This window comes from Oncorhynchus clarkii, chromosome 8, assembly GCF_045791955.1.
Source record: "Oncorhynchus clarkii lewisi isolate Uvic-CL-2024 chromosome 8, UVic_Ocla_1.0, whole genome shotgun sequence".
Classification (NCBI taxonomy): domain Eukaryota; kingdom Metazoa; phylum Chordata; class Actinopteri; order Salmoniformes; family Salmonidae; genus Oncorhynchus; species Oncorhynchus clarkii.
This window is the reverse complement of record NC_092154.1, coordinates 23,078,775-23,091,119: the sequence shown is the minus strand read 5'-3', so window position 1 is coordinate 23,091,119 and position 12,345 is coordinate 23,078,775. Positions and strand designations below refer to the sequence as shown.

Here is a 12,345-nt window from a genome sequence, read left to right as displayed (position 1 = left end):
TTCCTCTGGGCCTCCCTGTAGGGCTTCTTTGGGGCTGGGCCTGTGGGCTATGTGCGTAGGTTCAAGAGGGCCGCAAATCAAGCCATCTGGCAAAACAAGCTGTCTGTCTGCACCGCTAACAAGGGGATGAGTGATTCTCCTCCTCTTTGCTGTTTCTTTCCACCAGGGCCCGAGTCACAGCACCAGACAGATAGGACAAGACAAGGGGGCATTGCCAGGCCAGTGTATGTCTGCTAAGCCCTTTCTCTCTATACTGTGACACTGTGTCTGGGTGACCTCCGGGGGTCAGGGGGAGGGGTCCGGGGGCCCTCCTATGGGGACAGAGCCTGCCACATGGCAACCTCCTGCACAACACCAATTAATGTCCTTTCACTGGGTTGTGCTTGTTTATCCTGACAGTGTTGTATGGGAGAGTTGGATTCAATATGGTAAGGAAGGATGCTACTGCTCAACATGAAGAAATGACCAAGGGAGCCATATCTTCAAGGTTTTATCGGTCTTGTCATGAGCCCCCATTGTAAGATCCAGTTTTTCTTTATGAGCTAATACTAAACTTCATGTTATAATTAAGTTATGGATATTGTCCTCATGTGGCTCAGAAGTGGTAACGATCTCATTTGTAGAGATGGATTACAGCCTCAGTGGTAGACGACCTACATAACCCCTTCACTGTCACTAAGGATGACAGGTGAGCTATGGCAGGAAGAAACACCTGTTGTGAAGTAATGATTAATATGGGTCATAAGATGAAAGGTGAGGCTCTATTCTTCAAAGAGGAATCCAATTCATCATTTTACAAATGTACCCTTAATAGTAATGTATTTCCTCCAGAAAAAAGGGGGGAGAGACATCCTTTTTCCTGTCAACAAATCAAATGAAAATGTATTTGTCACATGTGCCGAATACAACATACGCCTTACAGTGAAATGCTTACTTACAGGCTCTAACCAATGGTGCAAAAAGAAAAAAAAGTATGTGTGTGTGTGTGTGTGTGTGTGTGTGTGTGTGTGTGTGTGTGTGTGTGTGTGTGTGTGTGTGTGTGTGTGTGTGTGTGTGTGTGTGTGTGTGTGTGTGGGTAAGTAAAGAAATAAAACAACAGTAAAAAGACATTTGAAAAAAGAGTAGCAAGGCTATATACACCTGTTAGTCAGGCTTATTGAGGTAGTATGTACATGTAGGTATCGTTAAAGTGACTATGCATATATGATGAACAGAGAGTAGCAGAAGCAGCGTAAAAGAGGGGTTGGGGGGGTGCACACAATGCAAATAGTCCGGGTAATCATTGGTTACCTGTCCAGGAGCCTTATGGGGGTAAAAACTGTTGAGAATCCTTTTTGTCCTAGACTTGGCACTCCGGTACCGCTTGCCATGCGGTAGTAGAGAGAACAGTCTGTGACTGGGGTGGCTGGGGTCTTTGACAATTTTTAGGGCCTTTTGCCTCTGACACCGCCTGGTGTAGTGGTCCTGGATGGCAGGCAGCTTTGCCCCAGTGATGTACTGGGCCGTACGCACTACCTTTTGAAGTGCCTTGCGGTCGGAGGCCGAGCAATTGCCGTACCAGGCAGTGATGCAACTTGATGTTGCAACTTGCTCTTGATGTTGCAGCTGTAGAACCTTTTGAGGATCTCAGGACCCATGCAAAATTGTTTTAGTTTCCAGAGGGGGAATAGGCTTTGTCGTGCCCTCTTCACAACTGTCTTGGTGTGTTGTTGATGTGGACACCAAGGAATATGAAGCTCTCAACCTGCTCCACTACAGCACCGTCGATGAAAATGGGGACGTGCTCGGTGCTCCTTTTCCTGTATTCCCCAATCATCTCCTTAGTCTTGGTTACATTGAGGGATGGGTTGTTATTCTAGCACCACCCGGCCAGGTCTCTGACCTCCTCCCTATAGGCTGTCTCGTCGTTGTCGGTGATCAGGCAAGGTTTCCTGTTTGCTGTTGTGTCGTCAGCAAACTTAATGATGGTGTTGGAGTCATGCCTGGCCATGCAGTCGTGGGTGAACAGGGAGTACAGGAGGGGACTTAGCACGCTCCGCTGGGGAGCTCCAGTGTTGAGGATCAGCGTGGCAGATGTGTTGCTACCTACCCTCACCACCTGAGGGAGGCCTGTCAGGAAGTCCAGGATCCAGTTGCAGAGGGAGGTGTTTAGTCCCAGGATCCTTAGCTTGGTGATGAGATTTGAGGGTACTATGGTGTTGAATGCTGAGCTGTAGTCAATGAACAGCATTCTCACATAGGTGTTCCTTTTGTCCAGATGGGAAAGGGCAGTGTGGAGTGCAATAGAGATTGCATCATCTGTGGATCTGTTTGGGCAGTATGCAAATTGGAGTGGGTCTAGGGTTTCTGGGATAATGGTGTTGATGTGAGCCATTACCAGCCTTTCAAAGCATTTCATGGCTACAGATGTGAGTGCTATGGGTCTGTAGTCATTTAGGCAGGTTGCCTTTGTGTTCTTGGGCACAGGGACTATGGTGGTCGGCTTGAAGCATGTTGGTATTACAGACTCAATCAGGGACATGTTGAAAATTTCAGTGAAGACACCTGCCAGTTGGTCAGCACATGCCCGGAGCACACGTTCTGGTAATCCGTCTGGCCTCACAGCCTTGTGAATGTTGACCTGTTTAAAGGTCTTACTCACGTCGGCTATGGAGAGTGTGATCACACAGTCGTCCGGAACAGCTGATGCTCTCATTCATGCCTCAGTGTTGCTTGCCTCGAAGCGAGCATATAAGTGATTTAGCTTGTCTGGTAGGCTCGTGTCACTGGGCAGCTCGCGGCTGTGCTTCCCTCTGTAGTCTGTAATAGTTTGCAAGCCCTGCAGCATAAGACGAGCGTCGGAGCCGGTGTAGTATGACTCAATCTTAGCCCTGTATTGACACTTTGCCTTTGCCTGATGGTTCATCGCAGGGCATAGCAGGATTTCTTGTAAGCTTCCGGGTTAGTGTCCCGCACCTTGAAAGCGGCAGCTCTACCCTTTAGCTCAGTGTGAGTGTTGCCTGTAATCCATGGCTTCTGGTTGGGGTATGTACGTACAGTCACTGTGGGGACGACGTCCTCAATGCACTTATTGATAAAGCCAGTGACTGATGTGGTGTATTCCTCAATGTCATCGGAAGAATCCCGGAACATGTTCCAGTCTGTGATAGCAAAGCAGTCCTGTAGTTTAGCATCTGCTTCATCTGACCATTCTTTATAGACCGAGTCACTGGTGCTTCCTGCTTTAATTTTTGCTTGTAAGCAAGAATCAGGAGGATATAGTTGTGGTTGGATTTACCAAATGGAGGGCGAGGGAGAGCTTTGTACGCGTCTCTGTGTGTGGAGTACAGGTGATCTAGAATTTCTTTCCACTGGTTGCACATTTAACATGTCGATATAGATTTGGTAGAACTGATTTAAGTTTCCCTGCATTAAAGTCTCCGGCCACTAGGAGCGCCGCCTCTGGGTGAGTGGTTTCCTGTTTGCTTATTTCCTTGTACAGCTGACTGAGTGTGGTCTTAGTGCCAGCATCTGTCTGTGGTGGTAAATAAACAGCCACAAAATGTATAGCTGAGAACTCTCTAGGCAAGTAGTGTGGCCTGCAGTTTATCACAATATACTCTACTTCAGGCGAGCAAAATCTAGAGACTTCCTTAGATTTCCTGCACCAGCTGTTGTTTCCAAATATGCACAGACCGCCCCCCCCCTCGTCTTACCGGAGTGTGCTGTTCTATCCTGCCGGTGCAGCGTGTATCCCGCTAGCTGAATATCCATGTCGTCATTCAGCCACAATTCCGTGAAGCATAGAGAGAGGGCAGCCAGCAGAATCCTTCCTCTCTTATTATCTGATGCAATGAATGCAATGAAGAGACCCAGTAATGTCATTAGAGAGAGAACTCTTAAGTAATGTGCATGACATTCAAGAGCAGAGGCTTTCAACAGTGGAGGAGCATAGCTATTCATTTCCAGCCCAGTGTTTGGGGATCTGGGTAAGACGATGCAAAGCTGCAGCGCTCATCTGCGGTGTTGGCCATGATTTCAAATGGGTCTTTAGGGACACTCCTGGAGGAAGAGCTTAGATTCTTATCGCCTCCATCTCCTTTTTTGTTTCCCCTCTCTTTTTGTCTCCACCTCCTCCCTTTTCTCCCTCTCTCAGCAGCTGTGTCATTAGCACTCCACATCTGGATGAGAGCAGAACCAATCTCCCTCCCCAGCTCAGCCTCACACAAATCCTCTGGCCGTATGGCACACTGCTGCTCCACGACCGACTAACGCTCAACAGCATGTCCACGACAGCCAGCACAGCACAGTGCTTCACAGCACAGCCAGCTCAGTACAGCATCACAGAGAATGCACACAGTTTGTGTTTGCATTGCCACGTACTGTGTACAAACTCCCTGGAAGGACATGTATCATTCTTGAGGAAGCTTGGAATTACTGATGGCAACTTTCCTTTCCCGAAAGCCAGTACCTCAGCTTGGACCGAGGTACAGGAAGCAGAGACGGATTAGGTGGTGGGAGCAAATGTCATCTGCCTGCACCCGGCTCTTGTGCACTCTGATGCCAGTTACGGGAGGCTACTCGAAAAAGAGAGCGCAGCCAGGTTTGGTGTGTACCCCCCGCCACCTGTGTCTGCCTCGGTCAAGCACTGCTTGCTTCTCTTCCCAGACTTGTTGATGAAGGGTCCGGTCCCACCTCAGTGATACGGTCCTACGTGGACTTTCGAGACCGGACTAGCTAAATGAGCCCTGCATAGCGTGCTAGCCAGGTTGGCTAACTATCTGAGGCAAGCTAGCTATTACTAACTATCCCTGCCTCGCCACAGTGGTGTTGCTGGGTTAGCGCTCTTGTTTAGTATACCGTATGTAGTGTTAAATTGCTTGGTTATTCTAAACGGACCGCGCTGAGGTCAAAGACGCAAGCTAGCCTAGCTTATGCTAAAAAAGCCTCCTGGTGAAAGTCGGCAAGCATGCTTAACTTCTGGCAAGTCAAATTTACTAGCTTTCCCCAGCATTATGGCAACCCCATTCCTATTTTCAGGTCCTAGAGTCCTGCGCGCACCTCCAATGAAAAAGTAGCCCCCTGAGCACTTGGCTGGGGTAACCCCCGGAGCAAGGGGCCATGACCAGTGTGCCCCTCCGCAAAAACATTACTGTGACAACAGTGCCCCCATCTTGGCAAACAGTCTCACGGAAGCACAGTCTTTCTGGCTTCCGAGTGGCGCAGGGGTCTAAGGCACTGCGTCATGGTGCTAGAGGGTCGTCACCACAGACCCTGGTTAAATTCCAGGCTGTATCACAACCGGCCGAGATTGGTAGTCCCAATGTCATCTGAGTTAGGGTTTGGCCGGGGTAGACCGTCATTGTAAATATGGGAACAGTGACATCAAGCTACAACTTGTTGTGCATCCCCCACGCTTATGCAACGTCATCACATCGACTGTTTCCGAGGCCTCAGAGCCCATTTTGAGGGAGGAAAAATCCTCCCATCTCCAGAAGCAGGGAATCTGAGTGGGTCCTATGTCCATACGGCCGGTATTCCTGGTTACGAAAAGAGATGGGACTTTTGTTCCCATTGTAGACCTACAAGCCCTCAGCAAGGACCTCAGAGTCTATAAACTCAGAATGCTCACAAGCAACCAGCTTTCACAGCAATTGGCTGGTAGCGGCGGAGATGGAAACTCGATTCAGGGGGCATGGACACTTGTGCAGAGCGCACTGTGCAGAGCGCATTGCATGTCAATTACCCAGAGTATCTGGCACTCAGGCGATTCCCCCAGTTTTTGTTGGGCTGGCTTGTGCTGGTCAGAACCGACAATATCTCAGTGGTGGCGTGCATCAACAGATGGGAAGAGACTGTCTCTCTCCCGCCTAACCTTTACTCACTCCCTATTGCTGGGGAAAAGTGTGCACATGCTTTTGCTTTGGGTGACGCATGTCCCCAGTTGCCTTTACTCGGGTGCAGATATTTTATCTAGGTGGGACCCTCTCTCCCAGGTATGGGACATTTTCAGCATTTTTCTTGATGAAGGACCCAAGTGCCCCATTGGGAACGGACAGTCTGATGCACCAGTGGCCTTGGAACCTCCTTTACACGTTTCCGCCAGTGGTTCTGATTCACCTCACGTTGGAGTGTGTGCACCAGGAGTTCTTACCATTGACTCTTGTGGCTCTCCAGTGGCCCAGGCAGAGACATAAATTTTTTAGGCGGGGACCCGTGGAAACTCCCGTAGCACATGGACCAGTTGTCCAAGGCACAAGGGCAGGTTTGGCACCGAGGCCAGAGATTTGGTTCCTATGGGCCTGGCCCCTAAGAGGGCCAATTTCATGGCTAGAGAATTACCTCAGAATGTTATTGTTACCATTCAGTCTGCAAGGGTGCCCTCCATGCATAAGTGGCATGCATTTGAGCTCTGGTGCCAAGATAAAGGACTTGTTCCTTTTCAGTGCTCTTTTAGGGACATCCTGATGTTCCTGCAGTAGCTTTTCAAGCATTCTCCACGTTAAAAGTGTACATGGCCGCTGTCTCAGCGTGTCATGTGGGAATTGACGGAACCTCACTGGGAGCAACCTGGTGGGGCAGTTCCTGAAAGAGAGAACCGGTCTCTAAAGACCGATCTCTAAACCTATTGCGCCCACATGGGACTTGGCGCTGGTTTTGGACGCACTGTGTGCATCCCCTTTGAGCCTCTGGAATTGGTGGATCTGAAAATCCTCTCCTACAAAACCTCCATGCTCATGGCTTTGCCTAAACATGTTGGGGACCTCCATGCGTTTTCCGTACACCCTTCCTGTACTCAGTTCGCCTCGGGAAACTCTAAGTTGGCGTTGTGTCCAAATGCGTCCTTCGCTCTGAAAGTCCTGCAGGTCCTTAGCTTTTGAGCTATTTCCCTTTTTGCTTCTGAAGAGCAACAAAGGTTGCATGCCCTGTGTCCGGTGTGAGCTTTATGCACGTAACCGGGATATCCGCTTATGTGACCAACTTTCTGTCTGTTTTTGCTAATCCAGCTCGCGGCAGGGCGCTCTCTATGCAAATCCCACTGGATTTTCTGGATATACCAGTAAGGAGCCAGGTTTACATTACACGCCCACTCCATCATCTCCAGCTTCTTTTTTTCATATATATTTTTTTGTTTGAATTTTACTCCTTTTTCTCTCCAATTTCGTGGTATCCAATTGTTTAGTAGCTACTATCTTGTCTCATCGCTACAACTCTCGTACGGGCTCGGGAGAGACGAAGGTTGAAAGTCATGCGTCCTCCGATACACAACCCAACCAAGCCGCACTGCTTCTTAACACAGCGCCATCCAACCCGGAAGCCAGCCGCACCAATGTGTCGGAGGAAACACCGTGCACCTGGCAACCTTGGTTAGCGCGCACTGCGCCCGGCCCGCCATAGGAGTCGCTGGTGCGCGATGAGACAAGGATTTCCCTACCGGTCAAACCCTCCCTAACCCGGACGACGCTAGGCCGGTTACGACAGAGCCTGGGCGTGAACCCAGAGTCTCTGGTGGCGCCGCAGTATAGCGCCCTTAACCACTGCGTTGTTTAAAGGGTTGACTATAGGAGATATTTGTGCTGCGGGAGGTTGGGCATCACCACACACTTTGTGAGGTTTTATCGCTTGGATCTCACTGCTCCCAGTATAGCACACAGTGTGCTAATGGCTGGGATAGGGAAAAGTCACCAGGCAGTGTGCCGTGTGCGCAATACCCAGACTGCCGCATTTGGCGGGATCAGGTCTGGGTGGTCTGTCATGGGCCGTTTCATTTAGTATCTGTTGGGGTCGGCTTGGGTTGCGATTATATTTCCCCATAGTATGTTCTACCGAAGTTGACTGACAAAGGGAACGTAACTTTATGACTATAACTACTGTTCCCTGAAGGAGGTACAACACCTGTTTGGCCCCGCACCGTCTGTTCCTGGGCTTGGTGAAGAGCGGTATTAAATTGAAGGAATGAATTTGAGCCTCACACTTATCACCTGTGGAAAGCCGGACTTCCAGCCGGACTTCCAGCGAGGTGCAGATTTCATTGGCCTTGTCAGTTGTGATTGTAGATCCTTCAACAGAAGTCGCAAGAGTGCGACTCCCCGTACTATTTTTGACCTCATTTCCCTCCTTCAGTGAACAGTAGTTATAGTAATAACGTTATGTTATATACTTAAAAGGAAGCGCCTTAACAAGATATCAAATATTGATAGGATTTGCTACATTAATATATGTATGAACGTGCAGAATATGGACAATTTCCATGACATAAAGCCCAGTTCAAATTACACTTGCAAGGAATAATGAATTAATTATTTTTTCATACTATGGGTCAGTCAGCTTTCAGCTGTGTAGCTAAATACATCGAAAAGCATTGATCATAAATTATTCCTGCTATTTGAGATATTAATATGGCCTTTCTAGGGAGTTTTTCCTAGCCACCGTGCTTCTACACCTGCATTGCTTGCTGTTTGGGGTTTTAGGCTGGGTTTCTGTACAGCACTTTGAGATATCAGCTGATGTACGAAGGGCTATATAAAGAAATTTGATTTGATTGGATTTGATACACATATTGTAAAACCTGTTACATACACTTACAAAGTTAGGATATATTAATCCCAATTTTTTCCAACATTCTGGTAACTTGCCACTGTGTAGCCATGGTAACACTTGCAGTATTTGCGCACAGCACTACAATCTCATGTCCACACACTTCACAAAGGTCTTGCCCAAGCACTCATTCTCTCCTCTAAAAATAGCTCAAAAATGTTCCTGTTCCTATGCCTTTGGTTACAGTAGTTGCACACATAAAGTATACGCACTCATCCTTTTACCCCTGGCTCCCCCATCACCAAACGTTTATTCATCACAGCATTTACCAAGCCTAGTGTATCAGGAACTATGCAGCACACATATTCAATGGGATGGGAGATACTGTACTTTACATGACCTACATTCTGGAGCCAACGCCATTGCTGGGTATGGGAGAGGGGCTCCCTTTTTCTGTATGCCTGAGGTAGCATAGCAAGCTGTCTCCAGCTGCAGTATCATCTGTATCTACAAAGAGGAACCATGGTTTCTCTAATCTCCTAAAAGAGTCTTTGTGGCTATTTATAATGTGCAGTATTTGGGAATTCAGGACAAAACAAAGTTGGTTTTAACAATCGGCGAGCTGCCCTTCTGGACTTGGGCCCGATTGCGCATGTCTGCCTGCTGGTGCCTAGTGAGCAATGCCCTGGAATTGTGCATGCAGGGGGGGGGGGGGGGGACTTTGGATGCCTCTGCTTGGCTGCCCACAGGACATTCACAGGAAACTACACCCCTGTGACTTACCATCAAATCCCTCATCTGTGGTTTATCCTCTAGTAAATACATATTCATGATGTATTCCTGGCAATATTTTTTTTCACTAACTCACAGTGGCACTGTAAAAGGAGAGAAAAAATATAATTGATACCCTAAGGCAGTCCCTTGTGTTTCGTTGTTTCATTTGACATACTGTAAATAACATAAACATAACGATGTCCTTCTTTACATTACTTTCAAATCATTTTTGTAAAAGCATCCCCATATAGAAAGATAAGATTGACAACTGAAGGTCCAACAAAAACTAATGGGGGTTTATTGTTATTCTCACTAGCAAGCCAAGTGCAATACAACAGCTTGAGCACTGTAATAAGAGACACACCCCACCACACAAGAGCTCACACACACACACACTGTCTCTCATTCCCAGTGGACGTGGGTCAGATTTGAGGAGTGAGACAGCAGCAGTCCGGCAGAGGAGGTGTGTGTGTGTGTGTGTGTGTGTGTGTGTGTGTAGTTGGACTTTCAGTGCTGATTATGTTCTCCACAGTCCACAGACGGTCAGCACACACATGCCTCTCCATTATCAGCATGAAGGATCTCTGCAGCATGAAGGATGACAATTGCCTCTGGGCCACATGCCACAATCCATCTGTGGTCATAAAAGAAACCTTGGACCAGCAGCCTTTCTCTCTCTCTCCTATCAACACTGCAATCTCCAGGCCTTCCTGCCCTAACTAACAGACTGGTTGTTGAGTCTGTTCAATTGAGTTTTCTGTCAGCTCCTAGAGGAGGACAAATGATAAAGCATGTCAGAGCATAGGGTGGATCTGGAGCTGTGGATGAGAATGTGAGTAACAGATGTGAATTAGTCCCCTATGTCACAACAGAATTACATCCTAGTGACAGTGACATGAAGGGCTGCCTGGTGTAGTGGACTCATTCATACATTTGGGCTCGTTTACATTTGGGCTCAGTTGGTGGAGCATGGTGCTTGCAATGCCAAGGCTGTGGGTTCAATTCCCATGGGGGACCAGTATGAATATGTATGCACTCACTAAAGTATGTTGCTCTGCATAACAGCATATGCTAAATTACTTCAATGTAAATGTGCAGTGACATGGGGAGCTGTCTGGTGCAGTGGACTCATTCAAGAAGAGGTGTGAAGAGTGATAGTGTAACTTCAACAGTACAGAGATCATTTGCCACAATAGCAGACCAATACATCATGTCCTCCCCATCTTCATCAACACATACTCCCATTCCATCTCTCTCTCGTTCGCTCACACACACACACACACACACACACACACACACACACACACACACATCCAACCTGAGAAGAGCTCATTTGACCATCCCATTCTTGACAATACAGAATGTTGGCCATAAAAACACAAAATGGACAATGTACTGGTGTCTAATTGAGCTCACTCAACCCCAGGAAATATATGGACTACGCGCTTCTGCATCTTTTATTTATAGGGCTCATTACTTATACATGCTGCTTCACACTTATGTGATTTTCACAGTCCTTTTGTGGGACAGTAGGCTAGTGTGATAAAAGTGAACTGAACTCAGAGCAACCCTTCTAAACAGTGAGGGTGAGTGGGAAGACGGATGCATGCTGTTTGATAAATGATGGATGGAAGGAAGGTCGTGGGGCATACATACAGTCCCAATCATGCAAAATGTGAGATTAGTGACCCAGTTTGCTCTGAGGGTGATAAAGGCATTTAATTTCATTTGTGATAGCTGTGTAATAGCTCAATGTAATGTGTGTGTGATTGGGTACTACTCTACTATCTCTCAGTCCACAATCTGCCTTTAGAAATGCTATGCCTGGGAGGAGCAGAGCCCAGCTCTGAGTCACAGCCTCCTACTCCTCCTCCAGCTCCTTCACCATGTAGTGGGAGCTGAGAAAACCATGGGGAATGTTACACAGCACTGGTGACCTTTTCACAAACCAAGAGCTGTACTGTAGGCAGGGAAAATCTGGCCTAGAAACTGGAGTTTAGTAAACTGACACTAGTGAGTCAGACTTGTGGGCTCCAATTATTTATTCATCTGTGAATAGGCTATAATGTTGCTGGCTGGCTAGGCTTACTATAGGTTACCACGGATGAATTGTCCCTTACAGTAAATTGTTGGTATGATTTAAATGGCACTGATGACATCGGTGATGTGATGCTGCACAGAGCAGCGGATTATGGCCAAGGCATCCCCACCACCTCCATCCTTACCTTGTGCTGTTTCCACATGGCCGCTAAAGGTTTTACATCGTGACTCCCATGCTTGCCACCCTCCAGACACTTCATGCACACTGGAGTCTTGCAGTTGATGCAGTACATGCTAAAGTTCACCGTGTCATGGTCTGCACATGTTCCCTGTTTGCGCAAGGTGGCGGTGGGCATCTGCTGTCCTCCTGCAACTGGCGATTGGGTCGGTGGCACTAATCGATGTTTGGCCAGCGGTCCACGGGAAGGGTGGCATCGCTGCTGGCAAGGTGTGCAGTAAAACACGTCACACTGCTCGCACATCACAGTGGCATCGACAGGGTTGCGGTCACACAGCTGACATTTCACGTTGGCAGAGCGGCTCTGTTGATACCGAGACACGATCGCCTCCAGTAGCCGGTTACGTGGAAAGCCCCTCAGCCCCCGCTCATCCAGAGAGACACTACGGTGACAGAGAGGACACGTTATGGAGCAGTGGCGGTGCACCAGAGTCGGAGGAAACACCCTCACCCCATTTGGAGACTTGAGGCACGGCGTGTATGATCCATAACCGCTGTCCGTTTCACTATACATGCTCATTTTGTCCATATCCAAATAATCGTAGTCCGAGTTGGAGGCACGGTTATGCGGTGGTGTTTCGCCTTCTGGGGTCTGTACAATGATATTTCGGGCGCACGCCAAACACACATTGTGCGAGCAAGGTAAAAGAATAGGATCCTTGAAAAGAGAACCGCAAACGGGGCATTTTAATTCTTCATCCATCACGTCTTCTATTCAACGCTCCTCACACAGAACGCAAGAGCAGCAAGCACTATTTAATACTGGCAGCTCCCTT

The 12,345-nt window shown here is 48.0% G+C and overlaps 1 protein-coding gene across 4 annotated transcripts in view; it reads right to left on the bottom strand.

Annotated features, from left to right (window-relative positions):
- LOC139415127 (E3 ubiquitin-protein ligase TRIM9-like) overlaps positions 1-12,345 on the bottom strand; it is a 27,481-nt gene extending 15,136 nt beyond the window's left edge. For all 4 annotated transcript variants that reach the window (XR_011634940.1, XR_011634941.1, XM_071162975.1 and 1 more), the window contains exon 1: positions 11,517-12,345. Coding sequence is in view for 2 of the 4 variants with exons in the window: in XM_071162975.1 (XP_071019076.1) it covers positions 11,517-12,272 (756 nt within the window). In the remaining 2 variants the exon portion in view is untranslated. The remainder of the gene's footprint in view (positions 1-11,516) is intronic.